The 27,508-nt window shown below is 37.3% G+C and overlaps 1 protein-coding gene across 2 annotated transcripts; it reads left to right on the top strand.

The window, feature by feature from the left end:
- Positions 1 to 347: 347 nt before the first annotated feature.
- LOC132127266 (long-chain fatty acid transport protein 4-like) lies at positions 348 to 25,175 on the top strand. 2 transcript variants are annotated; one of them, XM_059539060.1, is made up of 13 exons: positions 348 to 445; positions 3,556 to 3,717; positions 7,478 to 7,872; positions 9,680 to 9,838; positions 10,508 to 10,577; positions 10,708 to 10,799; positions 11,049 to 11,158; positions 12,962 to 13,171; positions 13,467 to 13,593; positions 15,968 to 16,105; positions 16,188 to 16,352; positions 17,903 to 18,049; positions 23,502 to 25,175. In XM_059539060.1, exons 1-13 carry the CDS (start codon positions 369 to 371, stop codon positions 23,657 to 23,659), a joined length of 2,010 nt encoding a protein of 669 aa, XP_059395043.1. In that variant the 5' UTR covers positions 348 to 368; the 3' UTR covers positions 23,660 to 25,175. The 2 variants fall into 2 exon arrangements, with proteins under 2 accessions (XP_059395043.1, XP_059395044.1); XM_059539061.1 differs by lacking the exon at positions 348 to 445 and adding an exon at positions 526 to 847.
- The last annotated feature ends 2,333 nt before the right edge of the window (positions 25,176 to 27,508 follow it).

Genomic DNA, 27,508 nt, shown 5'->3' with positions numbered 1-27,508 from the left:
TACAGTCATTGGTGCTGGTTGTGCACAATAAAGCTATAAACTCATAATAGCAGAAAATATGGTCAGATTGATTTTGTTACTTTAATAATCCAGACATTTTTTTTCCAAAGAGAAAGTAGATACGTTAGATCAACAGTGTTAAAACGCTTCCGGGAGAGGATTCGTGCATTTAAAAAAAAAAAAATCATCCTTGAATCCATATTATTTCGGGGCATTAAATTAAAGTAAAAAGGCCTGCCTCTTAACACGTTTTAATTGCCATATACAATATATTATGTTTGTATACACAAACAGTTGTTTTGGCTTTACAGTGGCTAGTAGATGTGCAGATATCTGACAATAGCCCTTCTTCTCCTCCATCATGCCTCATGGTCCCGCGGAGCTGCTACCGGGTGGAAGCTGCCGTGATGATTCGCTGGCTGGGACACATTTCCTCGACAGGACTGTAAGCCCCGCCTTTCTCAACGAAACTGTAGAGCTCAGAGAACGCGATTGGTTGAAAGAGCTGTCAATCAATGCACACACACAGCGCCGGATAGAGCGGAGGCGGGCGCGAGTAAGAAAATTATAAGGTCATTGGAATTACCAGCGCTACAAGCCATCGTTACAATGAAGCGATAACAGATAAGAATAAAAAAAAATGATATAAACCGGAGCAGAGTCTACCAAAGACGCCGCGGTTATTAGGTAAAAGGCAGGCGTGCGGCCGTTACACACCGGCGCGCGTGAATCCGCGCAGGTAAACGGCGGAGGTTTCGCTTAAACCGATCAAGGTGGGATCGTACGGGACAGGTTCCCCTTCTGCAAATAAACACACGTTATTGTGACCACGGACACCGAAACCGAGGTATTTCCCCGAACACACACCTACATTTCAGATATTTTAACCATTGTCCATTTCCGGAATCTCCTGAATCATTAATCGTCATGATCGCAGCTGTCAGCTGCCAGTTAAAGATGCGTTTACCGATTTGTACAGAAGCATCAGCATACATTGTGTCTTGCTTATGTTGGCTAATGGATGCGGTACATGTGGGAGAGATTAACTGAAGGAATAGGATGTCAGATATCCGCACTGGGCTTTTCAACATAAAACACGGACAGCAAATAACCTGGCGCAACCGAGCCTGATGATATAACGTTACTGTTCACGCCTGATCGTGTAAACACATGATATAATGTAATGCGTGAATTCCCCATAATGTATCTTGTGATTGTAACAGAAGAGTGAACCTCAGTGTGCTGCAGTGCTGTAGGGAGGTCCGATTCGCGAACGACTCTTTCTTTTGAATCGGATCTTTTCAACCGAGTCAATAAACGGACGGAGCGATGCGCTGACGAATCGGTTCTGGAATCAACAACGGACCGACTCATTGAACTGGCAATCGCCTTTTGAACATTTTTGACTTACAATCAGTACATTTACACGAACAATTGAGCCTAAAACAGCAAGACATTTCTATAGCAGAAATACTACAGATAAGAGTATTTGATATATTTCGCAACTTAGCCAACACCGCTTTATCAACACACATTTAGCAGATGATTTACAGTGCTTTTTTTTTTACCAGTATGCGTGTTCCCTAGGAATCGAACCCACTACCTTTTGCACTGCTGATGAAATGCGCTACCAAAGAGCCACAACAACATATAGACAGTTGTTTATAACATATTAAAATATTGTCAACTTCGAGATGAAAATCTTAGTATTGTTGAAATAATCTCTGAATCGGTGTTTTAAACCAGTTCTTTGACATGAACTGTTCAAAAGATTCGATTCGCGGAAATGAGTCAATACAGTGCTCCGTAGCCAATGTGCTCGCTCAGATTTCCGGGCTCTGCGGTGACCCTCGCCTGATGATGATGATGATGGCTGTTCTGCATTGCTTTAATATCCATCCGCACCCGCTGCACGTCTATCATTAGGTCTGAAGGACTGAACACACGTTGCTCCGCGGGGAGGGGGGATTCTCCCAGCATCCCTCACTCAGGATCAGGATAGACAGGCGCTCATTGGAGGATTTCCCTGCTGCGGCGGAAACGTGCGACGATGATGACGATGTGTAACCATCATTTGTGTCAGTCACAACATTGAGAAAGTGTGAAATGGCGTATAATCTATAGGCGCATCAGACCGGGGCTAGTTGTCACACTGCATAACAATTCAGAATTAATCTATATTCATTATATGGGACCCTGGACCACTAAATTAGTCAAAAGGGTCAATGCATTTTTAAATTGAGATGTATACATCATCTGAAAGATGAATCTGGAATCTGAGGGTGCCAAAAAATCTAAATATTGAGAAAATCGCCTTTAAAGTTGGACAGATAAAGTTCTTAGCCATGCATATTACTAATCAAAAAATAAAGTCTGATATATTTATGGTAGCAAATGTACACAATATCTTAATGGAACATACTCTTACTTAAAGGGTTAGTTCACCCAAAAATTATGTCATTAATAACTCACCCTCATGTCGTTCCAAACCTGTGAGACCTCCGTTTATCTTCAGAACACAGTTTAAGATATTTTAGATTTAGTCCGAGAGCTCTCAGTCCCTCCATTGAAGCTGTGTGTACGGTCTACTGTCCATGTCCAGAAAGGTAAGAAAAACATCATCAAAGTAGTCCATGTGACATCAGAGGGTCAGTTAGAATATTTTGAAGCATCGCAAAAATACATTTTGGTCCAAAAATAGCAAAAACTACGACTTTATTCAGCATTGTCTTCTCTTCCGTGTCTGTTGTGAGAGAGTTCAAAACAAAGCAGTTTGTGATATCCGGTTCGCGAACGCGATTATTAATGACATAATTTAGCAAATTGGGCGAACTAACCCTTTAATCTTCTAATGATTTTTGGTATAAAAGAAAAATCTATAATTTTGACTCATACAATGTATTTTTTTGCCTATTGCTACAAAAATAAACCCCAGTGACTTAAGACTGGTTTTGTGCTCCAGGGTCACATATAATTTAAATTCATACTGGAATGTATTTCAGAGTGTTTTGCAACCTGCTATATTAACTGCCATAGCAAGAAATATTACAATATTAGAATTTTTTTGTTCTGAGAAAATATTCACAAAAAATAAGATAATATTTGAACTAGATGTTTGAAACCAATATGGAAAACCCATATCTGTATAATCTGTAATCTTTTGACTTTTGAAATCTTATAGTTACTATGATAAAACCCTTGTGACAACTAGCCCCCGTCTCTCATAGGTGTACTTAGGGATCATGTGATACTTCTCTGCATTCAGATGAGCTGTTGGAAAGATAGTACAGATCAAATAGCTCTGTTGCCTTCCGTCACTGACATTCAATCCTCCCTAGATACTTTACAGGAGTTTTTAGTGCCATAGAAGACCTAGAAACGCTTCAGTGCGTTTTAATGTAAAGGAGCATTTTAATATTTAACATTTGAAGTTCTTGTCGATGTATGATCATCTGTATCCATCTACAGAGACACAAAAACACATTCACAGTCAATCAGGGTTATCCTCCGTCCCTATATCTAACGATAACCTTCATATTTGTTTGTGTGTGTTAGGATGTTGCGGTTGGCGTGCTCCACGGCCCTTCTCTTCACGCTCAGGATGTGCGTTGGACTGTCCTGGTTCCAGGTTCTGCCGTCCATTTTTATTTTCTTCCTGGGTTCTGGTGGATGGAAGTCCTTACATGTGTTTTCAAAGACCATATACCGCGATTTGCAGTAAGTTTATATGCTACAATATCCTTTTTAGTCTTTTTATATCTTATAGTGTATAAATGCACAGTGAATACTTTTTATGTTCTTCTCTACATTTTCTACAAGTCATCAAAACCTTTAAAAAAATACAGAAACACTATATGAAAATAAGGAACACCGTAGTTCTGCAGGGATCAAAAATGTGACCCTGGAGCACAAAATCATGTCTTAAGCTGCTGCGGTATATTTTTAGCAATAACCAAAAAAACATTTTACTGTATGGGTCAAAATTATAGATTTTGCTTTTATGGCAAAAATTATTATGATATTATATAAAGATCATGTTCCATGAAGATATTTTGGAAATTTCCTAATGTTAAGATATAAAAACATAATTTTTAATTAGTAATATGCATTGCTCAGAGTTCATTTAAACAACTTTAAAGGCGATTTTCTCAATATTTAGATTTTTTGCACCCTCAGATTCAAGATTTTTAAATAGTTGTATCTCGGCTAAATATTGTCCGATCCTAATAAACCATACATCAATGGAAAGCTTATTTATTCAGCTGATGTATGAATCTTGACACTTAATACTGGTTTTGTGGTCCAGGGTCACAAATGTCAAATAAAAATACATCAAAAATATCCTCTATTTTAGCTTTCCACCCTTTGTTGACATTCCAGCGCTGCACATTCTGGAAATTTTCTCTATCAAATTACTTGGAGGAACATTCTGGGATGATACTTTTTTTTAATGTTTTATTCAAGTGAATCCAAATGTAGTTTAAGGGTGCTTTCACACTAGGACTTTTGGTGCACACCTGATTCGATTGACGTCATCGTTCGGTTCGTTTGGATGATGTGAACGCTGTTTTTCAAACTCGGGTGCACACCGCAAACAGTACCCGAGTCCGCTTAAAAAAGGGTGGTCTGGGGTTCATGTGTACTCCATTATGGTTCACTGCTAATTTGAACACAATTGTACCAAATCATGAAAGTGAATTGCTATATATTATTTGATAAAAATGTGTTTGTGTGTGTGTTTCACTCACTTTCCTGACGAGCGTGATTGACACACTGCAAGCAGAGAGCTGTACATCTCATTTCTGTTCGCCTTCAGCATTCTTAAGAGCATTTGTAGTACATTCGTAAGAAAGACATAAGTGGAAACAAAACCAACTTTTCAAAAACAAATATCTTAAAGTTATGCATTTTGCATTAAAACATTAAAACACACAAAAAAATTCTGTAATAACTGATGTAAGAACTTTCTATGCTATAGAAATGCCAAATTAAGTAAAATATTAAAGTAAAATATTAAATATTTAGTCATTTTTTAAATATATGCAATATGTAATTTTGCTCAGTAATGTATTAATTGACATTCCTTACACTCTGATTTATGTCTATAGATGTGGTTTGTGAATAATGATCAGGTAATACATTAACCTGGGCTCTTTCACTCAGGCTGAACAGTCCCTCAGCGAACACAAGCGCACATTTTTGTATTACGAGCTAGGTGTCTGTTGAAATGGGTTTCTGGGCTGTTCCTGGCAGGTTCAGCTTGTTTTTTCTCAAAGACTGTAGGTTTTGAAATGTGAATTGAGTAATCTGAAGCAGGACTGCTAAGCGTCTTAAGACTTCTCTGTTTGCTGTTGCGAAGCAAAAAGGCAAAACCTCAGCTAGCAATCAGAGTTTTGTCACTGGTGGAGGTGAGGGTTTATCGTATCAGCCGCACAGATGACTCCGTAAGAGCCTGGATTGGAGGACGGAGGCTTTTAGGGTAGCTGTTAATGGACGTAAGGACGCAGGGGTCAGGGATCAGTGCTTTTAGCAGACTGACAGTGTTTGTGTAACTACTTCCTGCCACTTACATTACCATTAAACAGGTGATTATACACAATAACCTGCGCAATGGTTTAAAGTACACCACCGCTCAAAAGATTGAAATGATCAAGATGATCAAGAGTCTCCTATGCTAACCAGGCTGCATTTATTTGATCAAAATACAGTAAAAACTGTAATAATTTATAATATCATTACATAAAAATATGTGATAATTTAAAAATTAAATTAAATTAAATTTATGCATTTAGCAGACGCTTTTATCCAAAGTGACTTACAGTGCATTCAGGCTATCAATTTTTACCTATCATGTGAAAATATGATGATAAATGGGAATATATAATGTAATTTATGATTCAAAGCTGAATTTTCAGCATCATTTCTCCAGTCTTCAGTGTCACATGATCTTCAGGAATCATTCTTATGTGTAAATTTGCTGCTCAAAAAACATTTCACATTATTATCAGTGCTTATCAATATACCTTTTTGTACTGCATAGGGATGGGATGGTATGAAAATTTAATATCACGATTATAGTGACTAAAATTATCACGATTATCAATATTATCACGGTTTTGTTGAAACGAGATGAAAGTGTTCAAAAATAGTTGATGCTCACACTGAAAACATTTCAGCAAGTTTTATATTTAATAATCAACAAACAACTAATAAAACAAGCAACTCTATGCACTTAATTTAAAGAAAGATTAAATTCTGTGGCATTTCCTTCCTTACAATGAAAAGTGTAGAAGCATAGAAAAGTCACTGACTTTCGCCATTCCTTCTCGAAAAAAAACAAAAAATACATTGTGCGCTGCGCTTGCGTCAGACTGTTGCTGGCTGGACATGATTTAATAGCGAGTTATTAAAACCGCTAATCAAACACGGTTTTAATGATAATTCATTTTTAAACAATATTACTAACCTTCAGCACATTTTATCACAGTTATCGATAAAACCGGTTATCGTCCCATCCCTAGTACTGCATAAATTTGGAAACCATCAAACTCGCCCCAACGTTATAAAGGTTGTGTCACGCTGTCTGGTCTCTTTTTCCCTGAGTCTCCACTAGTGGTCTCACTTCCCCATAGGCACCTCACCGTAGGCACTACAATTCCCACAAAGCCTTGTCCCTTCATCACAGTAATTGCACTCCTGTTAATTGCACTCAGGTGTCTTCACTTGATAGTCATTACCCTGCCTATATTAACCGGTCTTCTCTGTTTGGCTTCATGGAGTCCTTTCATTCCGTCACCCAGTGTCCTCGTCTTTCGAGTTTCCTGTTCCCTTTCCTGTTCCCTTTCCTGTTTGTTTATTTTTGGATGGATTTATGGTTTTGACCCCAGCTTGTTGGATGTTGATTTGGATTACCCATCAAAACCCACACTGCAATTGGATCTCTCGTCTCCTGTGTTTCCCTGGGTCTCCGGTCGTAACAGGTTGATTTAAAATTGTAAGAATGTAAGATGATTTTTATTCAGCAAGGACCCAACAAATTGATTAATAATTGATGTGACATTGATTTCTGTTATAAATAAATGCGGTTTTAAACTTTCTATTCATCAAAGAATCCTAAAAAAAAGTTTCCACAAAAATAGTAAGAACATTAATTATTATAAGAACCATTATTAATAATTGAGCACCATTAATAATTAATACTGACTGCTCAAATCAGCACATTTGAATGATTTCTAAAGGATCATGTGACTGGAATTATGGTGCTTTAAAACATATTCAAATGGAAAACCGTTATTTAAAATAGTAATAATATATTTCTCAATAATCCCAGTATAGCAGCCTTGGTGAGCAGAACAGACTTTTTTCAAAAACATTGTAAAAACATCAGAATTATTCCAAACATTTGACAAATTGTTTTAAGTGAAAAGATTTTGAATTATCATAATCATAATGTGAATCAAAATGTGTTCTTTTGCAGTGCAGCCAGTGTGTTGCTGAGGGTAAAACTCAATGTCAAAAAGCACCTTCGTGAGCGCAACACCGTTCCCAAACTTTTTGCCAAGTCTGTCAAGAAATATGGAGACAAGACGGCTCTGATCTTTGAAGGAACGGGCGAGAAATGGAGCTTCAAGGAGCTTGACGAGTACTCCAACCGCGTGGCTAACCTTCTGCTCCAGAGGGGCTTCACGGAGGGCGACGTGATCGCTCTGTTCATGGAGAACCGCTCTCAGTACGTGGGGCTCTGGCTGGGCATGGCAAAGATCGGAGTGGAGGCAGCTCTCATCAACTTCAACCTGAGACTGGAAGCCCTGGTGCACTGTGTCAACATCTCCAACGCCAAAGCCGTGGTGTTCGGCAGTGAGCTGACTGATGGTGAGAAGAGATGTGACAGTCATCAGTGATGAGGAAACTACTATGAAACTGTGGCTTCCTGAGCACAGTCATACCATGCGTTTGAAGAAGTATTTATCTATGCTACAAACTACTAACGGATTTTACCTAACTATTATTGGCAGGGGAAATATATTTTTTAAATGTTTAACTTTCAGATGCAGTATTTGCCAATGGACATAAACAAATTCACTTTAATCAAACTAAAATTAACCATGGTTTTAGTACAAATAAAACCAACAATCCGTGGTTACTATAGTTAAACTGGCCATAGTTTAACCATGGTATTTGTAGTGAAACTGTGGCTATACCAATGGAAATCATTACGCCGAAAAAACACGGTAACTACATGTTTACTATAATTAAACTATGGTTCATTTTTATAATGGTTGGTCTCCATTGCTAATTGTTGGGGAAATTAAGTTGTTTCTTCAACAATGTGTAAAATGTCTGGAAATGAATCTTTTTTTAACCATCCAAGCAAACTGATTCACTAAAATGAATCAAACTTCTCAGTGCTACCTCAAGTGTCATTCTGAATTACTGTTTGTTGGGAAAATTAAGTAATCTCTCAGAAATAATTGAACCGATTATTTCCTGAAAATGAAGATGTAAAATGTCTGCACTGGGAATGAATTTGACTCCTTTTTTTGAATCATCCAAACAAACCGAATCACGAAAATGAATCAAAATACCTGAGCAACATTTTAGAATTGCTCAAGGAACAATGTAGCAATTTCTCATGCTTCATTGCTATTTGTTTTGAAAATTAAGTAATATCCGGAACGTATTTTTTCACAAAATATTTCCTCAAACATTAAGTTCGCGTTTTCTGCACTTGGAAGGATTGTTTTTTGTTTTTTCATCAGTCCAAGGAAACCGATTCAGTAAAAGGAATAATTGCAACCTCAACATTTTGTAATTCTGCATCACTAATTTTTAAAGTCATTTCTCAAAAGTAATTCCACAAATTATTATGAAAGAAATTATGAAGATGTAAAATGTTGTTTCTGGAAAACCTACACTTAAAAGAAAATTATAATAAAATAAAACTAGTTATTTTAGTAGCATTTTTAGTTAATGGCCAACACTGGTCAGTACAATAATGGAGCTTTATCATTTTGTGATTATGTACCAGAAGGAATACAGGAAATTTCTGGATCTGTGAAATTTTCTTTTCAAGTTATATTTTATGTAAAGTTAAGTTAGTTGTATTTATTTGTGCACTGATGCACCTTGCACCATAAACCAAAATGTGTAAAAAGGAGGGAAAATACTGTGAGTTTGATTTCATGTTGATTTTAGACAAGGCTTTATATTTTTAAACTGTTGGCTCAATATAGTATCGGTTAGGGCAGCAGTTCAGAAGTGTTGCAATGACACACTACAGAAAGCAAATAAGGAAGTGGCACTTTGACAGAGACGAGAGTGTGCACTCTAGAGAACCAAATGAATGAGTAGCGCAGAGTTCAGATTTATTAAGGCCAGAGATGACTGTGTGTAACACTTAGCGAAATAACCTCTCTGCACCAAAGAGGCTTCATAGCAGAGGTCACCAACGCCAGCGAAATCCTCATGAAATCCAGTTCCCTAGTCGTCTCTTAAGTAATTGGAAACTGACTCATAAAGCATGCCATGTTGAGTCAGCTTCGTTTCTTATTGATTTCACATTTCCGGCCGTTTGTTTGTCCTGTGCTTTCTCTGAGGAGTCTTCTAGACTCATTTTGTCACATTATTTGTGTCTGTGATGGTGACTTCATCTGTTTCTTGCGCTTTTTACCTGTCTCAGCGATGTGTGCGGTGCACAGCTCCATGGGAAAGACTGTGAAGCTCCTCTGCTCTGGAGAATGGGACCCTAAGCGGGTTCCTGAAGGGACGGAGCATCTGGAGCCGCTGCTGGAGACGACCTCTAGAAATCAGCCCAGACAACCAGACCGCAGCTTCACAGGCAAGACAGTTATTGAACACTTCAAGCCCAAATACAAAAAATAAAATATGAAATCATATATCACTATGAGCTCATTCTTAGTCGTTCTATGTAATGAAATGTTGTATTACAATCATCCGTTTTTTAAAGCTTTAATTTTTTCATTAATGTGTATTATTATTATTATTATGACATTTTTTAAACGATTTTCAAACCGTTTTCAAGGAATTTAAAAAATCTGGCATTGAATTGCGCCTGAATATTTCCTGTAAGGGTTATTATAGTTAACCAAAACCAAAACCATAAAAAGGATTTTTGTTACTTGAAATAAAATAAAATTTGACTTAAATAAAAAAAAAAGTAAAATGCAGAGTGCAGTATTTCTCATTTTTAATTTAGTTTGTTTAAAACCAAAATCGAAATGAAAATTAATACAAATTCTAGAGAAATATTTTTAATATTTTTAAAACTTTAATTCAACTTAAAATGAAAGCAAAAATTAAATTTTCTTTTTATTAATCATAGACAGAGAGAGGCGGTAAGGCAGCAATAAAATATTAATAAAAACTGTAATAGTAACTCAATGATACTAAAATAATCATTTTTTTATTATTATTATTATTTAACTTTTAAAAAGGAATCCCATTAACAATTAAATTGTTGATCGTTTTTCTTCCTCTTTACCTCCAGATCGGCTCTTTTACATTTACACGTCGGGGACCACTGGAATGCCCAAAGCTGCTATTGTTGTACACAGTCGGTAAGTGTGTGACAATGTTCATTTCTCCGTTTCTCACAGTCTCTCCTTCCCTGTTTACTCCTTCATTTTTCTCTCTCGATGAATCAAGCTCTGTGTTTTTCACCCAGTCTTTCCTGCGTTCCTCCCTCAGGTATTACCGCATGGCTGCCTTGGTGTACTATGGTTTCAGAATGAAGTCTGAGGATGTGCTTTATGACTGTTTACCACTTTACCACTCAGCCGGTACATCACTGAACACAGGCTACACCTACACCTTCTTCATATGTGCATTTCCTGTCACAGAGTTCAGTTCAGGCTACTTCCTGTGTGACAGTTTTGTGGTTTGTTTCGATGGAAGGCCCTTTGACTTGTCCAGTGCTCTTTTAAAAAAACAGCTCGGCTTAGTTTGTTTTATGTTTTTTTATGTGTGAGTGTTTAATCTGAGAGTGATCGGCAGGTTTGTTCTGAGGTCAGAGTTGTTTTCTCTGGCAGGTAACATCGTGGGAGTCGGACAGTGTCTGATCCATGGAATGACTGTGGTGATCAGGAAGAAGTTCAGCGCTTCAAAGTTCTGGGATGACTGCATCAAATACAACTGCACAGTGAGTGCTGGATTTTATGTTATTATGGAATATACAAGAATTCGGTTTGCCTATAGTTCTTCAGTTTGTGCTGGGTGAATATGCACAATTGCTTTTTACATTGATAATAATCAGAAATGTTTCTTGAGCAGCAAATTAACTTCATGTGACACTGAAGACTGGAGAAATGATGCTGAAAGTTCAGCTTTAGCATCATAGTAAATTACATTTGAAAATATTCACAGAAAATGTAATTGTAATATTAAAAAATATTATGAGTAAATAAGAGTCAGCATAATCAGTAAGCATAAGAGTACTTTTTTCATTATATAAATAATGAAATATATAATTATTAAATATATATATTTATTTAAAATGACATCTATGAATTTGTTCTATATATGTGTGTGTGTGTGTGTGTATGTATATATGTATATATATATACAGCGGTGTGATTAGATCGTTCAGTGCACAGCATCAGCTGCTAAATTCAAATCTGCGTTCGCTGGCTGGCGCTGAGCCAGAGACAGACGCGTTCGTACAACACTTCATGATAACCAATCAGAAACTATTCTGTTGCGCTTATGGATGCAATGGCCAATCAGAGACGTCCAGAAGAGTCATCACTGAAACGCAGTGTTTTGTTCACTTGCTCGCTGACTGAATTATTTAGCGAATTCTCTCATCAGAAACAACAAAAAGTGCAGATGTGCGTACGAATGTAAGTAAGATATTCGTTTCATAATGTAAAGTGCTTCAGTGATTTTAATGGGAGTTTTTGAGAGTGCCTGAACTCTGTCTAGACTGAATGAAAATGTTTTTTGATAATGTAAATGTTCTTTACTCTCTGTAAAATGAAAGGGTTAAAATAAGTATCTTACAATATTGTTATTAAAATTTACATTAAATGCAAATTCAGTCGTATTAAAAATATTTTATGGCATGATATGGCACTTAAGTAAAAAGTAAGGTTTTTATGTGTAGTTAATAGATTACACTACATTTCCATATATTGATCAAATAACAATCTATAAAGTGCAAAACGCTTTTACCTACACATATTTGAGAAACGAGATATTTCCTGATATATTAAGCATGTATGGAATTGTTTTGAATAAAAAGGAAAAAAAATAATAAAAAAAAATAAGCCTATATCAGTTATACAGTGCTTTCGTAGAATGACTTATACCCCCGACCCCCCCCCCCCAAAAATGTGCCCCCTCAAAAATCATGAATGCATGACGCCCCTGTATATATATATATATATATATATATATATATATATATATATGTGTGTGTATGTGTTAGCTATGTTTAATTTATTGATATGTTATATGTTATTAATGTATAACATATATTTAGAAATGTAAACAGCAGTATTTACTACATGCATTTTAATAAAACTTGAGGCATGTTTTCCTCCGGAAAATCAATAAACATTTTAGATGAACATTTTTAGTGAGGATGCAAACGAATAACTGACTCAGACACAGAAATGAACAGAACTCCACCAGTGTTTTTTGTCACTGGGTTTTGCTCAAACTCATGAGTCATAACATAAGCTGTTGACTTGATATCCACCTACTGACATGGCCTTTCAAGGCTAAATAGAGCAGAACATTAAAATCAATGCAATTTTGCACACTTTTATTTGTCAAACAAAGCCATAGTCAGTTTACTGTATTGTGCATTCAGTAAATATCCCCAGGACTTTCAGCCCTCTGCTTTGATGTTTTAGTTGTGCAATTGCAAACTATGTTATTAATATTAATGTTCTGCATGGAAAGGGAGTTTTAAAAGCTGATATTTGATTTTATGTCTCAGATCGTGCAGTACATTGGTGAGATCTGCCGCTATCTGCTGAATCAGCCGAAGAGGGACACAGAGCACCAACACAAGGTCCGCATGGCCCTCGGTAACGGCCTGCGTCAGTCCATCTGGGAGGAATTCACCAGCCGCTTCAACGTCCCACAGATCGCAGAGTTCTACGGTGCCACTGAGTGCAACTGTAGCCTGGGCAACTTCGACAACAAGGTCTGCCCTGACCAAACACACTTTAGATGGAGTGTCTGTAAACAGCCTTTATCAGTAACACAGTTGTAAACCTCTACAATAGTGGATAATGCATATGGAAAAGGATGCGTACGCAGCAATTTGATTGTGTGTTACCATAAATTTTATGAGGCCATCTACAAGATGTTCAGTAATCAAGCACAGTTGGTTATGGGCTATTTAAAGTGCGGATTGAAATGCTGTGACTGGTTTAATTTGCTCAGTAGTATTCAGTTTTGAAGAGTGGAAGGTGGTTGTAACATTGTTCTGACTGCAGACGGGCGCCTGTGGATTCAACAGCCGGATCCTGCCCTATGTTTACCCCATCCGCTTAGTCAAGGTGAACGAGGAGACCATGGAGCTCATCAGAGGACCGGATGGAGTCTGTATCCCGTGTGGTCCAGGTACAGTACTCCCTCACTCATGCCAAGCAGAATTGACGAATAACTCATATAATGTGTGGGTTAGAGATCTCTAGTAGAGATTTTAGACTATCTTATCTATCAGGGTTACAGGCTCATCTGACATTGTTGTGCTATGTGGTCATGAAAACACGTTTTTAAACATTATGGTTTAAAAACAAGTAATTTTAAGTCATTAACAAAAACGCAATCAGCAGCAAAAGATAAATAATTTTGCCATATGATCACACTGTGTGTCTCAGAGTCTCTGTCAGAGAGGTGCACACATGTGAAGACGGTGCTCACAGAGCTCAGGAGTATTGAGTTATTTTTGCCGCTTTATCGACCTTGAATGGTTAACAACACACACTTGTGTACGTGTCAAAATACTCGTCTTTGCAAGTATCCTCATAAATTTGTGTCTTTATGGAACGCAAACTGCTGAGAAAGAAAACAGATGTGTAACAGTAGATTGGCAGCTCTTAAAGTGACAGCAGTCTAATATTCCTGATGTCTGTCATTCATGTTAATCAAACAGCAAAAGAGAAAATCTATCTATCAATGCTCTTGACTAGATCACTTTTGTAACTTTATTAAGAAGAAATATATATTTAATTTACGCAGTGAAGAATATGCAGTTTCATACATTTGATTACTTTATACAATGTATGCATTTTTATGTTTGTTTTTTGTCCTATTGCTTGCAGTTAGTTACTTATTATTATTTCATAGCTGACTGTTTACTTATCTTCAATTAGCTTTTTTTATTATTATTATTATTTAGGCTAGTAGCATTAAGATCTTATTTAAAGCAAAATAGCAATATTGTGATATTTATCTTTACCATTAAATAAAATTACTCATATTGTGACATAAGGTTTTAGTCGAATATCCCAACTCATATTAATGAACAAATTAATAAATAATACTGAATTATACAACTATACAGTAAGTCTATTCAACCTTAACCGTATACATACAGTATACTATTGTATAGCAAAACTCAACTGCCTGATTATGTAATTGAAGAAAGATTATGTCGTAAAAAGATTTCAAATCTCATCTGCTTGTATCAGTATCGCTCAGCTTAAGATGAACATTAATGTCAAGATTTTCTGTAAATCTGCTTTGAAAGAATGTGTATGGGGAAAAGTGCTATATGAATCAATTTAGAGAACTTTTACAGGCAAGAAAATAGAGATTTTTGTTGGCAAATGCTGATTTCTTAGAGAACAGGCATGCAGATACTAAGCCAATATATGACATTATTTTGATAATAATGATACATGATAATACTTGCAGCAATTACATTTTAAAATGACTTTGCTTGAAATAGTTTGGAAATTAATACTTTGAACTTGATAACAAATGAACCTGTAAACAGACTTGTGCTGTATTTTCCGAACTATAAGGCGCACTTAAAAGCCTTTAATTTTCTCAAAAAACAACAGCGCTCCTTATAATCCGGAGCGCCTTATATATGGATCAAGGTTTTGTTGACATTCCCTTAAGCACAGCTCCATCTAGTGGATGCATAATGCAAACCCAGTCAAACGTTTGACTGCAGTATCTTCTATTCTATGCGCCTTATAATCCGGTGCGCCCTATATATGAAAACAGTTCTAAAATAGGCCAATCAATGAAGGTGCGTTTTATAATCTGGTGCGCCTTACTTATAGTGCGGAAAATACGGTACTTTAGGTAGCAACTTTTTATTTAAATTATATCAACCCGCAAGTGCATTTAGTAATCTGGTCTCTAAGACTGTGAGTGACTGGGAAACCTGTTATTTCAAATGATACAATTTCTCCATACAGTACATATAATATATTAAACAGAACTGTGAAATAAAAACAGTATACTAATGAATCAGAGCTCCTGTACTTAAAGTCCACATGAAATCAAAATTGACTCTATTTACTTCACTAGCGCACATTTCTAGTCTTAATGTGAACTATTACTCTGTGCAGGTTAATCCGCTGACATTTGTTTTTGTCACGGTAATCTTAAATTCCTTCTCTGATGACATCAGTTTGACGGCTCGGGCAGAATATCCTTAAACACAGCTCTCCAACGAGTGAGAGATAGAAAGGAGGAGCACAACAATAAAACCACACCCTCTACTTAATATTCTGTTTCAGCTGGAAATACGTCATGACACAGAAATAAAGTCAGCAGCAAATTCCGGTTCACGCAAACTTTAAGCATACAGTCACTGATTTTCTTAGTGCTATCATAATAAAAGCCAAACGGAAAATTGCATTAGCCAATGCAAATAATTAAAAGGATATATCCGTTATAATTATGTAAATCTGTTGACCACTGCAGAAAGTGCATAAATCTTATTTAAAATCCATTTCCTTGTTTTGTTTCTCAGGAGAACCTGGTCAGTTGGTTGGCCGAATCCTTCAAAACGACCCTCTTAGACGATTTGATGGCTACGTCAATCAGTCAGCCACTAATAAAAAGATCGCTCACGATGTCTTCAAGAAAGGAGATAGTGCCTATCTCTCAGGTATCGTGTTTTAACTACGCAAGCGCACACTTACTTCCATACGCTCAGCTAGATGATAGCAGTTGTTGGCTTCTCCTCTCAGGGGACGTGCTGGTGATGGACGACTACGGCTACATGTACTTCAGAGACCGCACAGGAGACACGTTCCGCTGGAAAGGAGAGAACGTCTCCACCACTGAGGTGGAGGGAACGCTGAGCCGCCTGCTGGACATGAAAGATGTGGTGGTGTATGGAGTGGAGGTGCCAGGTAATCACACATTTCTCATCTTTTCTGTTTTTCTGTTTGTCCTTCTAGTAATACTAAGAGTAATACTACTAATAACTAGTTGCTTATTAGCAAGACTATTATTAAAATACTGGCTGTTTATTAGTACTTATAAAGCACCAATTCTGCATGACCATATTCTATATTCCTTATCCTACCCAATACCTAAACTTAAAGGGATAGTTCACTCAAAAACAAAGTTTCTGTCATTAGTTACTCAACCTCATGTCGTTCCAAACACATTAGACTTTTGTTCATCTTCAGAACACAAATTAAGATATTTTTGATGTAATCTGAGAGCTCTCTGATCCTGCATTGACAGCAAGGGTCGTGTGCTGACGCATGTGAGTGTTACATGAGCAGCTACAGCTACCTTACTAACAATTAATCAGCAGAAAATTAGCCGTTTTTTGAGGCAGAAGTTGTAGTTAATGCTTTGTCAATAGTGAGAATTAACTCTCTTAAAATAAAGTGTGACCGTCCTTCTCTATATTTATTTTCCCACCAATCACATTTTGTCCCATATAAGAAAATCTCTCCAGGGACTATATTTTCAAGAGGAAGGAAAATAAACCTTTTGTGCTGAATCTTGGCGATTATCTCGGTTATTACATGGCTAATTTACAAACAAAATTGCACACAATACAGTCTAAGATTCAAGATGAAAATGTGACAGTAAATAGTGTGCAGAGCTTTTATTTATTTAATTTTTTTATGGTGCTGAACTGTTCCTTTAAGTGTTCTGACTGTCATGGCGTAGTATCACCTGATGGGGTGAACAGACAGTGTGTGGAGAGGACAATAATTTAAACAAAGCTGACTGCAGCAGCTCCTGAAGGATTCTGGGAATGCACAGCCAAACAAAGTCTTCTCTTGGCCTCGGTTTTGCTTACACTAGATCTATAAAGGAATTGCAGCAGAGTGCTGAATATAGCTCGGTACATTTGAGACTGCCGGCTGAAAAATACACTCACCTTCAGGACAATGTGATCAGCAGATCTGGAGATGTGGCTCTGTAACATATAGATATGTGTGTACAACATTCGCTGATGACCATCAAAATTTAAGACTCTACATGCAAATCGATAAACCGACAAGACAAGAAAACTGTTTCTGTTAACTCTGGAAGTCATTAGGGTTTTCTATAGCCTTGACGTTAGCAGTAGATGGCATCCAAGAGAAGACGAACTGCAGAGGATTGTACTCAAATGGCTGCTCTAGCGCCTCTTGTGGCAATACTGAGAATGCAATGAAGCGGCACAGCAAAACACAGCTCCTTTTATAATAATAAAAACCTTTTCTTTGGAGTAGCAGTGCAGTAATGTAAAACATCACTGTTTCTCTTCCTGAATGCAGTAGTTCATAGATCTCTGTCCTTGGAGAGGTGATGTGTGACGTGGCGAGGCAATGTTTATTTTAATTCATGGTGACTCAGTAGTGTCTCTTTATGCTTATAGGCTTGGATTATGCCGTCTAGCTTCTTCTGTGGTTCGTTACAGCACCTGAGGTTGCCGTTGTGTTTTTTTCCTCAGGTGCTGAAGGCAAGGCAGGGATGGCAGCCATAGCAGACCCGGAGCACACCACAGACCTGGTGAAGTTTAGCCAGGACCTGGAGAAGGCCCTGCCGCCCTATGCCCGGCCTGTCTTTCTGCGCTTCTTACCAGAAGTGAACAAAACAGGTGAGATATCACATGCTTAACTCAGACAGGCAATGTCACAGTTACAATCCCATCCAATTTAAGAACGGAGCACAAAATGTCAATGTTCAGAGTTCTTCTAGGCTTAATCAAGTTATTTATTCGCCATTTACCATTCCTCCTTAAATGATGCAACACGTCGTTGCTGCCATATTCAATTCAATTCAATTCAAGTTTATTTGTATAGCGCTTTTTACAATACAAATCGTTACAAAGTAACTTTACAGAAAATTATGTTTCTACAATATTTAGTAGTAGCTAGTAGTTTGTGCACGTTTGACAGGATTTTAGAAAAAGAAAAATAATAATAATAATACAAGACGTAGTCAGCTAGATGATGAACTATCAATAGTATTAATTAATAGTAATTATATGATGCAGTCACACATGTAGCAATAATTGTTAGTTCTGTTTGTTGATTCAAGGTTAGGATCATCTGGGGTCCTCTGAGGGTCAGCATCATCTCTTCTCAGGTGTTCTGGATCCAGACTGGAGCTTGTGTAAATCCTAGTTACCACGGGATGTAAATCCCGTGGCAAAACATAGAAACAAAATAGAGACATCATTAGCATAGCTGCTGATCCAACAAAGTAAAATTAGTTTAACCCAAGCTAAAGAATAAAAATGCAGATGCAACTACACTCACAATTTAAGAGATACATTATTCAAATGCTTGGCGAAAGAGATGCGTTTTTAATCTAGATTTAAACAGAGAGAGTGTGTCTGAACCCCGAACATTATCAGGAAGGCTATTCCAGAGTTTGGGAGCCAAATGTGAAAAAGCTCTACCTCCTTTAGTGGACTTTGCTATCCTAGGAACTACCAAAAGTCCAGCGTTTTGTGACCTTAGGGAGCGTGATGGGTTGTAGCGTGGTAGAAGGCTAGTTAGGTACGCAGGAGCTAAACCATTTAGGGCCTTATAGGTAAGTAATGATAATTTGTAACTGATACGGAACTTAATAGGTAACCATTGCAGAGACTGTAAAATTGGGGTAATATGATCATATTTTCTTGACCTGGTAAGGACTCTAGCTGCTGCATTTTGGACTACCTGTAGCTTGTTTATTGACGAAGCAGGACAACCACCTAGAAGTGCATTACAATAGTCCAGTCTAGAGGTCATGAATGCATGAACTAGCTTTTCTGCATCAGAAACAGATAACATGTTTCGTAGCTTGGCAATGTTTCTAAGATGGAAGAATGCAGTTTTTGTAACATTGGAAATATGATTTTCAAAAGACAAATTGCTGTCCAATATAACACCCAGATTTCTGACTGTAGAGGAAGTAACAGTACATCCGTCTAGTTGCAGATTGTAATCTACAAGATTCTGTGTGGTGTTTTTTGGTCCAATAATTAATATCTCTGTCTTATCCGAATTTAATTGGAGAAAATTATTTGTCATCCAATCTTTTACATTTTTAACACACTCTGTTAGCTTAGATAATTGGGAAGTTTCATCTGGTCTCGTTGAGATATATAGCTGAGTATCATCAGCATAACAGTGGAAGCTAATTCTGTATTTTCTAATAATATTACCAAGGGGCAACATGTATATTGAAAATAGAAGGGGACCTAGGACGGATCCTTGTGGCACTCCATATTTTACTGATGATAAATGAGATGACACCCCATTTAAGTAAACAAAATGGTAGCGATCGGACAGGTAGGATCTAAACCATCTTAGAGCCTGCCCTTGAATACCTGTATAGTTTTGTAATCGATCTATGAGTATGTCATGATCTATGGTGTCGAACGCAGCACTAAGATCAAGTAAGACTAGAAATTAGATGCAGCCTTGATCTGACGCAAGGAGCAGGTCATTTGTAATTTTAACAAGTGCAGTTTCTGTGCTATGGTGGGGCCTAAAACCTGACTGAAATTCTTCATACAGATCATTTTTATGCAGGAAGGTGCTCAATTGAGCAGACACAACTTTTTCTAAAATTTTAGACATAAATGGAAGATTTGAAATAGGCCTATAATTTGCCAGTACACTAGGATCTAGTTTTGGTTTCTTAATAAGAGGCTTGATAACCGCCAGCTTGAATGGTTTTGGGACGTGACCTAAAGATAACGACGAGTTAATGATATTGAGAAGCGGTTCTTCGGCTACAGGTAACAGCTCTTTTAGTAATTAAGTGGGTACAGGATCTAATAAACATGTTGTTGGTTTAGATACAGTGATAAGTTTATTTAGCTCTTCCTGTCCTATAGTTGTAAAGCACTGCAGTTTATCTTTGGGTGCGATGGATGAAACTGAAGGGTTAGACGCTGTAGAATCTACATTCGCTATTGTATTTCTAATGTTATCTATTTTATCAGTGAAGAAATTCATAAAGTCATTACTATTTAACGTTGGTGGAATATTTGAATCAGGTGGCGTCTGGTAATTTGTTAATTTAGCCACTGTGCTAAATAAAAACCTTGGATTGTTTTGGTTATTTTCAATGAGTTTGTGGATATGCTCTGCCCTAGCAGTTTTTAGAGCCTGTCTATAGCTGGACATACTGTTTTTCCATGCAATTCTAAAAACTTCCAAGTTAGTTTTTCTCCATTTGCGTTCAAGACTACGAGTTACTTTCTTGAGAGAGTGAGTATTACTGTTATACCATGGCACAGTACGTTTTTCTCTAACCTTTTTCAATTTGATGGGGGCAACAGCTTCTAATGTATTAGAGAAAATAGTGCCCATGTTGTCAGTAATTTTGTCTAATTCATGTGTATTTTTGGGTACAAATAGCAGTTGAGATAGATCAGGCAGGTTATTTGTGAATCTGTCTTTGGTGGCTGGAACAATAGTTCTGCCCAGACGGTATCGCTGAGACATATAGTTAATATCAGTTATACGCAGCATGCACGATACAAGGAAATGGTCTGTAATATCATCACTTTGGGGTACAATATCTATAGCAGTAAGATCGATTCCATGCGATATAATTAGATCTAGTGTATGATTAAAACGATGAGTGGGCCCGGTGACATTTTGCTTGACTCCAAAGGAGTTTATTAGGTCAGTAAACGCAAGTCCTAATGTATCATTTACATTATCAACGTGAATATTAAAATCTCCCATGATTAGCGCCTTATCAACTGTAACTAGAAGGTCTGAGAGGAAATCTGCAAATTCTTTTAGGAATTCTGTATACGGCCCTGGTGGTCTATACACAGTAGCCAGAGCAAGAGATAAATTAGATTTCTTTTGCATGTCTGACAGTGTAACATTTAGCAGAAGTATTTCAAAAGAGTTAAACCTGTATCCTGTTTTCTGGGTAACATTGAGAATATCACTATATATTGTTGCAACACCTCCTCCACGACCAGTCTGACGGGGCTCATGCTTATAACAGTAGTTTGGTGGAGTAGACTCATTTAGACCAAAATAATCATTTGGTTTTAGCCAGGTTTCAGTCAAGCAGAGTACATCAAAACTATTATCTGTGATCATTTCATTTACAATAACTGCTTTGGGTGTGAGTGATCTAATATTTATGAGCCCAAACTTTAAAAATTGTTTTTGTTCATTTACTTTACATTTTTCTGGTTTAATTACGATAAGATATTTTCTAGATCCTACATTATATTTTGACCTCACTATTCGGGGAACAGACACAGTCTTAATAGTTTTTACAGCGCAAGTACTTTTATCATTTAAGCGGGTGGAACAAAACTCATCATAATAGTTATTAGAGAATTGTCTTACTAGTCACATGGAGCGAAGTGTTCTGGAGATGTTGTCAGAGAGCAGCTCCGCTCCGACTCTGCTGGGGTGTAATCCATATCTAAAGCATTGTTCCTATAAAAGGATTTAAAGAGCTGTTTCTCAGCTATTTTCAAAACACCACTAAAGTAGTCACTACTAAAAACTAGTAGCAACACTGTTTATTGCCTTTCTTTAAACATATTCTTATTGTCAGCAAAATCCAATTTTAGTCAACTTCTAATTCAAACTATTCTGATGTATTTTGAGGTTGTGTAGGTTTGTTCTACATAGACATAGAGAGTTTTTATTTTATTTCTGCAGGTCTTATATTTTAATTTCTAAACCTCTGCAGTTACTCTGTTAACACGGTCCAAAAGAATCCAAAGAATGAACATTTTGTACTGTACTGTATCGTATTTATGGACATTTTAACTTGACATGAAACAGTGCATATAAGTTATAATGCACCATCTTCTCATTTTAGGGCAGCCTTTCTCTGACATATTTCAGGGTTTAATTAATTTTCGACAATTAGGGAAGATATGCTGTCTAAGGCTTTAACAAAATCTGAAGTTTGAAAAAAAAAAATCACAGAATGAATAATTTTTATATGCACCCTTGATCTAGAGGTCTTCACAGTGCACCCGGGACCTGTACGGGTTCGGGTCTATATTTTAAATGATCAGCCGGGTCCAGGTCGGGTCCGAATCTACTACCTCGGGTCCTGGGTCTGTTTAACAATGTGTGCAATACCTGTGCGATCGGAGTCATCGGACACGGAGAACACCCAGCCGTGATCAGACACTGCTTGTGGTTTTTGTAACTTGCAACTTGTAAAATTAGGAAAAGAAAGAGTGAGCCAAAAAAAAAAAGCGATCTCTCTCTCTCTGCCGTTAGAAGCAGAGCGCGCAGACTAGTTATTGCAAGTGCACGCATGGTAATAATGCTTGCAGACTTGACAGACTTATATTTAATATATTTCAAATCAGCAACACAATCTGAGGTGAACTGTCACATTAATGTTTTCTATGACGCTCAAATTGCGTAAAAGCATATTTTAGTTTGATACAGCTAGCACGCATGTGCAGTCTCTCGAGCACGTTTCATGTTTCTATGGGAACCCGTGAGGGACACTTTGTTAACTCGAGTCAGAATGTACATGTGCACAGTTGCATTTGTCATCCGTCACCGTGACATCAAGAGGACTTTTGAAGCTGAAATAATGAGTGGATTAAGCTTGGACTTGGAATAACGAGAGGAATAACATGGATAACTTTCTTGTCGGAGGATTGTAATGCATCACAGGCAGTCAGGTACATGGAAGAGAGACTACGGCTCCTTAAATTAGGTAAGACAAAAAGCTGTATTTTTCGCAACAGGTTTATTGACTTGTAATAGCAATTTAAGGTGGAATATGTGACAGTCGGGTCCAGTCGGGTCTGTGTCTTCCCGACGGGTTCGGGTCCAGCTTTCAAATAATAGACGGGTCCGGGTTGGGTTCGGATAGGCATTTCTCGGATCTACACGGGTCCGGGTCCAGCTTTAGAAATATTAGACTGGTCCGGGTCGGTTCGGTGTAGTACATTATGGGTCTCTTTTGGGTTCGGGCACGAATTTCTGGACCCGTGAAGACCTCTACCTTGATCTACAGATAATTGAGCCAAAACATGCAGTACACCAATGCATAGCATAAAAAATAAGTTTGCTGTTTTGTTTTTGTTTTTCTTTCAGGGACTTTCAAATTCCAGAAGACAGACATGCGACGGGAGGGATTCGATCCCAACGTCGTCTCTGACAAACTCTACTTCCTGGACTGCACTAAGGGACATTATGTGGAGCTGAATGTGGAGCTCCATCGCAGCATCGTCTCAGGAAAGCAGAAATTATGAGACTACTGCCAACCTCCACCCGTTCCCTCATCACCCCACCTTCAGCAGCACTCAAACCCTGCCCCCTCATCACTCCGCCCTTCATTACCTCAGCAAACACAGCGAGGGGCAACAGGAACCCATTCTGGTTGTGTATTATTAAAATCCCCGTCGATTCTTTCTCACAGCCCACCCTTAAGACGGGACTGAGGTGGCATTCAGCCAGGCAGCCATCCCGAAAACAAACAAAAAATACAAAAGAATTAAGCAATTTAGCAAACAAGAATACAGAAAACAAACAGGAGGAAAAGGCACAAGGACCAAACACAGGTCTGTCAAATGGTAAAGCTTTCCCTTTGCCTCGGCTGCACAATGCTCGCCTGCCTACAGGATTCGGGACTGACACATGTTCATTTTGACGGTTTTGACAAGTGACTGCCCTCATGAATGCACCCTCAAGCCCTGACCAAAACCACAAGGATCGACGTGCAATACAAACAAAGGACTGGCTGTGCTATTGCCAGCTGCCATGCTGTTTATTTAACATGCACCAAATATATTTAAGTTCTAGAATAGCTCATCATCTATATACAAGTCATGCTGCGTTGAAGACGTCCATGATTGCACTGCTAATGTGTTCATTGTACCTCTCCAGACATTTAGTATGCAGCGTCAGCATGGAAGCAGATTTTAACGATCAGCCCGGTGTGACATTGTGCAGACTGGGCTTCATGGGTTTGCTTCGTTTTGCTAGACGTGAAGACCGTTAAGTTCCCAGCGAGGACTCTCTACAGGACACTCTAGCGGAGTCTGCATGGAGGCGAATGAAAGTAGTGTAATTCTCTGGTGCTAAAGAACGAACATCCTGTCTGTCTGCATCGTGGCGCCAGACTTAAAAGGGAAGAGGGTGGAAGCAGAGGAGAAGGAAGGGAAAGCGATATAGGCTATTTGTTCTCAAAGTTCTAGTTTTTCTTTCAGCAGCATGAATGATTGACGCAAACAGAGCACTGTGCCTTACTGTCAGGTCAGCAGATAGTGTTTTGCCCTCGTCCTGCATCATTACACTAACTGACCCTAGACGTCCCTTCTATGTCTTTTAGACAGCTAGCTTATTTTCTAGACCTGGTTTGTACTCCCTTCCCATCATGCAAAGTGTCCAGCACTACATCTATGGGCATCCTTTCCGTTCCATGTGTATTTTGCTCGATCTCCTTTTGCGAACCTTCGTGTTCTCTCTAGTCCACTGACAGCTGATTATTTATTTATATATCGTAGCAAGTATTGAAGTGTGTGTGCACGTGTGACGAGACCATTTTGTGTGGCAGCACTTGAATTTCTCCACGTCACTGTTTTGGCCACTATATATTAACGTACAGCACAGATGTGGGAAAAGTGTTTTGACCTTATTGGGGTGAATCTCTCCAGAAACATGTCTGGGTCATGCATCAACACATTGTAAAAATGTATAGCCTAGAAAATAATGAAGCCTATTTTATGATGTTTTGCCATTTATTTTCATTAAAATATAATGCCCCCACGCAAATGATCTCATTCTCATTACCGTAGTGACAAAAATCAAACACATTGCCATACTGTCAATAAAATTGTTTTGTTTTTACCATGGCAAAATGGCAAAAAAAATCCAATTTATATTATCATAATAAAGAAAATCTAATTCTCTGTACAATACCGTAATGGCAATAAAAACCTCAGTATCATAACTGTAATTACAATAACATCTTATTTTCACTACTGTAATAACAAATTTAATTTGCATTACTATAATGACAATAAAGAAATCAGAATCAGAAAGAGCTTTATTGCCAAGTATGCTTGCGAATACAAGGAATATGTTTTAGTGACAAGCTTCAAGTACACAGAGACAACAACAACACAGACAAAAGAAAAAAAATTGTAAATATAAAGACAAATATTGCAAAATTAAGTCATTACTGTAATGACAATAAAATCTCATTTTCATTACCATAATGACAGAAAATCAAGTTTGCATTACTATAATGATAATAAAATATCTTTCTCATTACTATGATGACAATAAAATCCTTATCAATTTACTGTAATGACAATAAAATCTCATTCTCATTACAATAATGACAAAAAAACTTGTCATTGCCATAACAACAAAAAAAATCCTCGTCCTCATTTCCGTAATGGCAAACAAAATCCTCATCCTCATTACCGTAATGACAAAAAAAAACCCATCATTATCATTACCGTAATGACAAACAAACTCATCGGTCTCATTACCATAATGACAAACAAACTAATCGTTCTCATTACTGTAATGACAAACAAAATCATTCTCATTCTCACTACCGTAATGACAAACAAACTCATCGTTCTCATTACCGTAATTACAAACAAAAATCATTATTCTCATTACCATAATGACAAACAAACTAATCGTTCTCATTACTGTAATGACAAACAAAATCATTCTCATTCTCACTACCATAATGACAAACAAACTCATCGTTCTCATTACCGTAATGACAAACAAAATCATTCCCGTTCTCATAACTGTAGTGACAAAATCCTCGTTCTCATTGCAGTAATGGTGGAAAAATTAAGACTTTTTATTCATTAGAATTAGCATAAATTAAACTCGGTAAAACAAATAAAAAGGAATTAGTTTATTCATTCAAAATGTATACATTGTTCTTTTTTTCATTTGGGATGAAGTGAGATTTACTCAAATAGCTGTACATGTGATTTAAACTTCAATTGATACTTAAAAAGATAGTTCACCCAAAAATGAAGATTCTGTCATTTATTACTCACTGTCATGTCATTCCAAACCTGTTCATCTTTAGAACACAAATTAAGATATTTTTTGATGAATTCCGAGAGTTCTCTGACCCTGCATAGACAGCAAGGATCCTAACAAAAGCAAGATCCAGAAATGTAGCAAGGACATCGGTAAAATAGCCCATGTGACATCAGTGGTTCAACCGTAATTTACAAAGCTATGAGAATAATTTTGGTGTGCAAAGGAAAAGAAATATAACGACTTTATTCAACACTTTGTCTCCTCCAAGTAACCCTAGCACCATTTGGGAGAGTAGCACATATGTAAACAGCATATGCTTTTTCTTTGCGCACAAACATTATTCTCGTAGCTTTGTAAAATTACGGTTGAACCCCTGATGTCACATGGATTATTTTACTGATCTCCTTGCGTTTCTGGACCTCGATGGTGTTAATTACATTGCTGTCTATAAGGGGCATCAGAGAGCTCTCAGAATGCATCCAAAAAAATCTTAATTTGTGTTCCAAAGATTATCAGAGCGGTTACGGGTTTGGAACAACATTAGGGTAAGTAATTAATGACAGAACTTTCATTTTGGGGTGAGCTATCCCTTTAAAGCCAAGGGTGCAGTAGTGATGTCACTGGTTAGTCAGCCAATCAGATGCAGTTGTCTCCATCAATAACGGTTCCTGTTTTTATTTTGTTGTTTGCCCTTTCCTTTATCACTTGTTTTTTATATATATATATATATATATATATATATATATATATATATATATATATATATATTGTAAAGGAATGATGTGTAATGATTTGTTGTGGGTTGAGATTTATTTCTCTGTTAATCTTGTCAGTTTATTTGTTTGTTTGTTTTTGTTCTGGGTGTGTGAAGGAGAGGGAAAGCACATCTTATGCACGGAGTTATATGACACAATATGACGTCTGAAATCTTCTCTACAGACATTTCTTTCTCTCGTGATAGTGTGTATTAGAGTTTGTGTCCTATGACAGCAAGAATTCTTACCATGAGGCTTTTGCTGAGGCCTCTCTTGATTAACTCTCCCAGTTAAAGGCATATTTCAACCCTAAATGAATCCCCT

Source organism: Carassius carassius, chromosome 45 (genome assembly GCF_963082965.1).
Source record: "Carassius carassius chromosome 45, fCarCar2.1, whole genome shotgun sequence".
In the NCBI taxonomy this organism is placed as follows: Eukaryota; Metazoa; Chordata; class Actinopteri; order Cypriniformes; family Cyprinidae; genus Carassius; species Carassius carassius.
The sequence above is the reverse complement of the archived record's forward strand: the minus strand, read 5'-3'. Positions and strand labels throughout refer to the sequence as shown.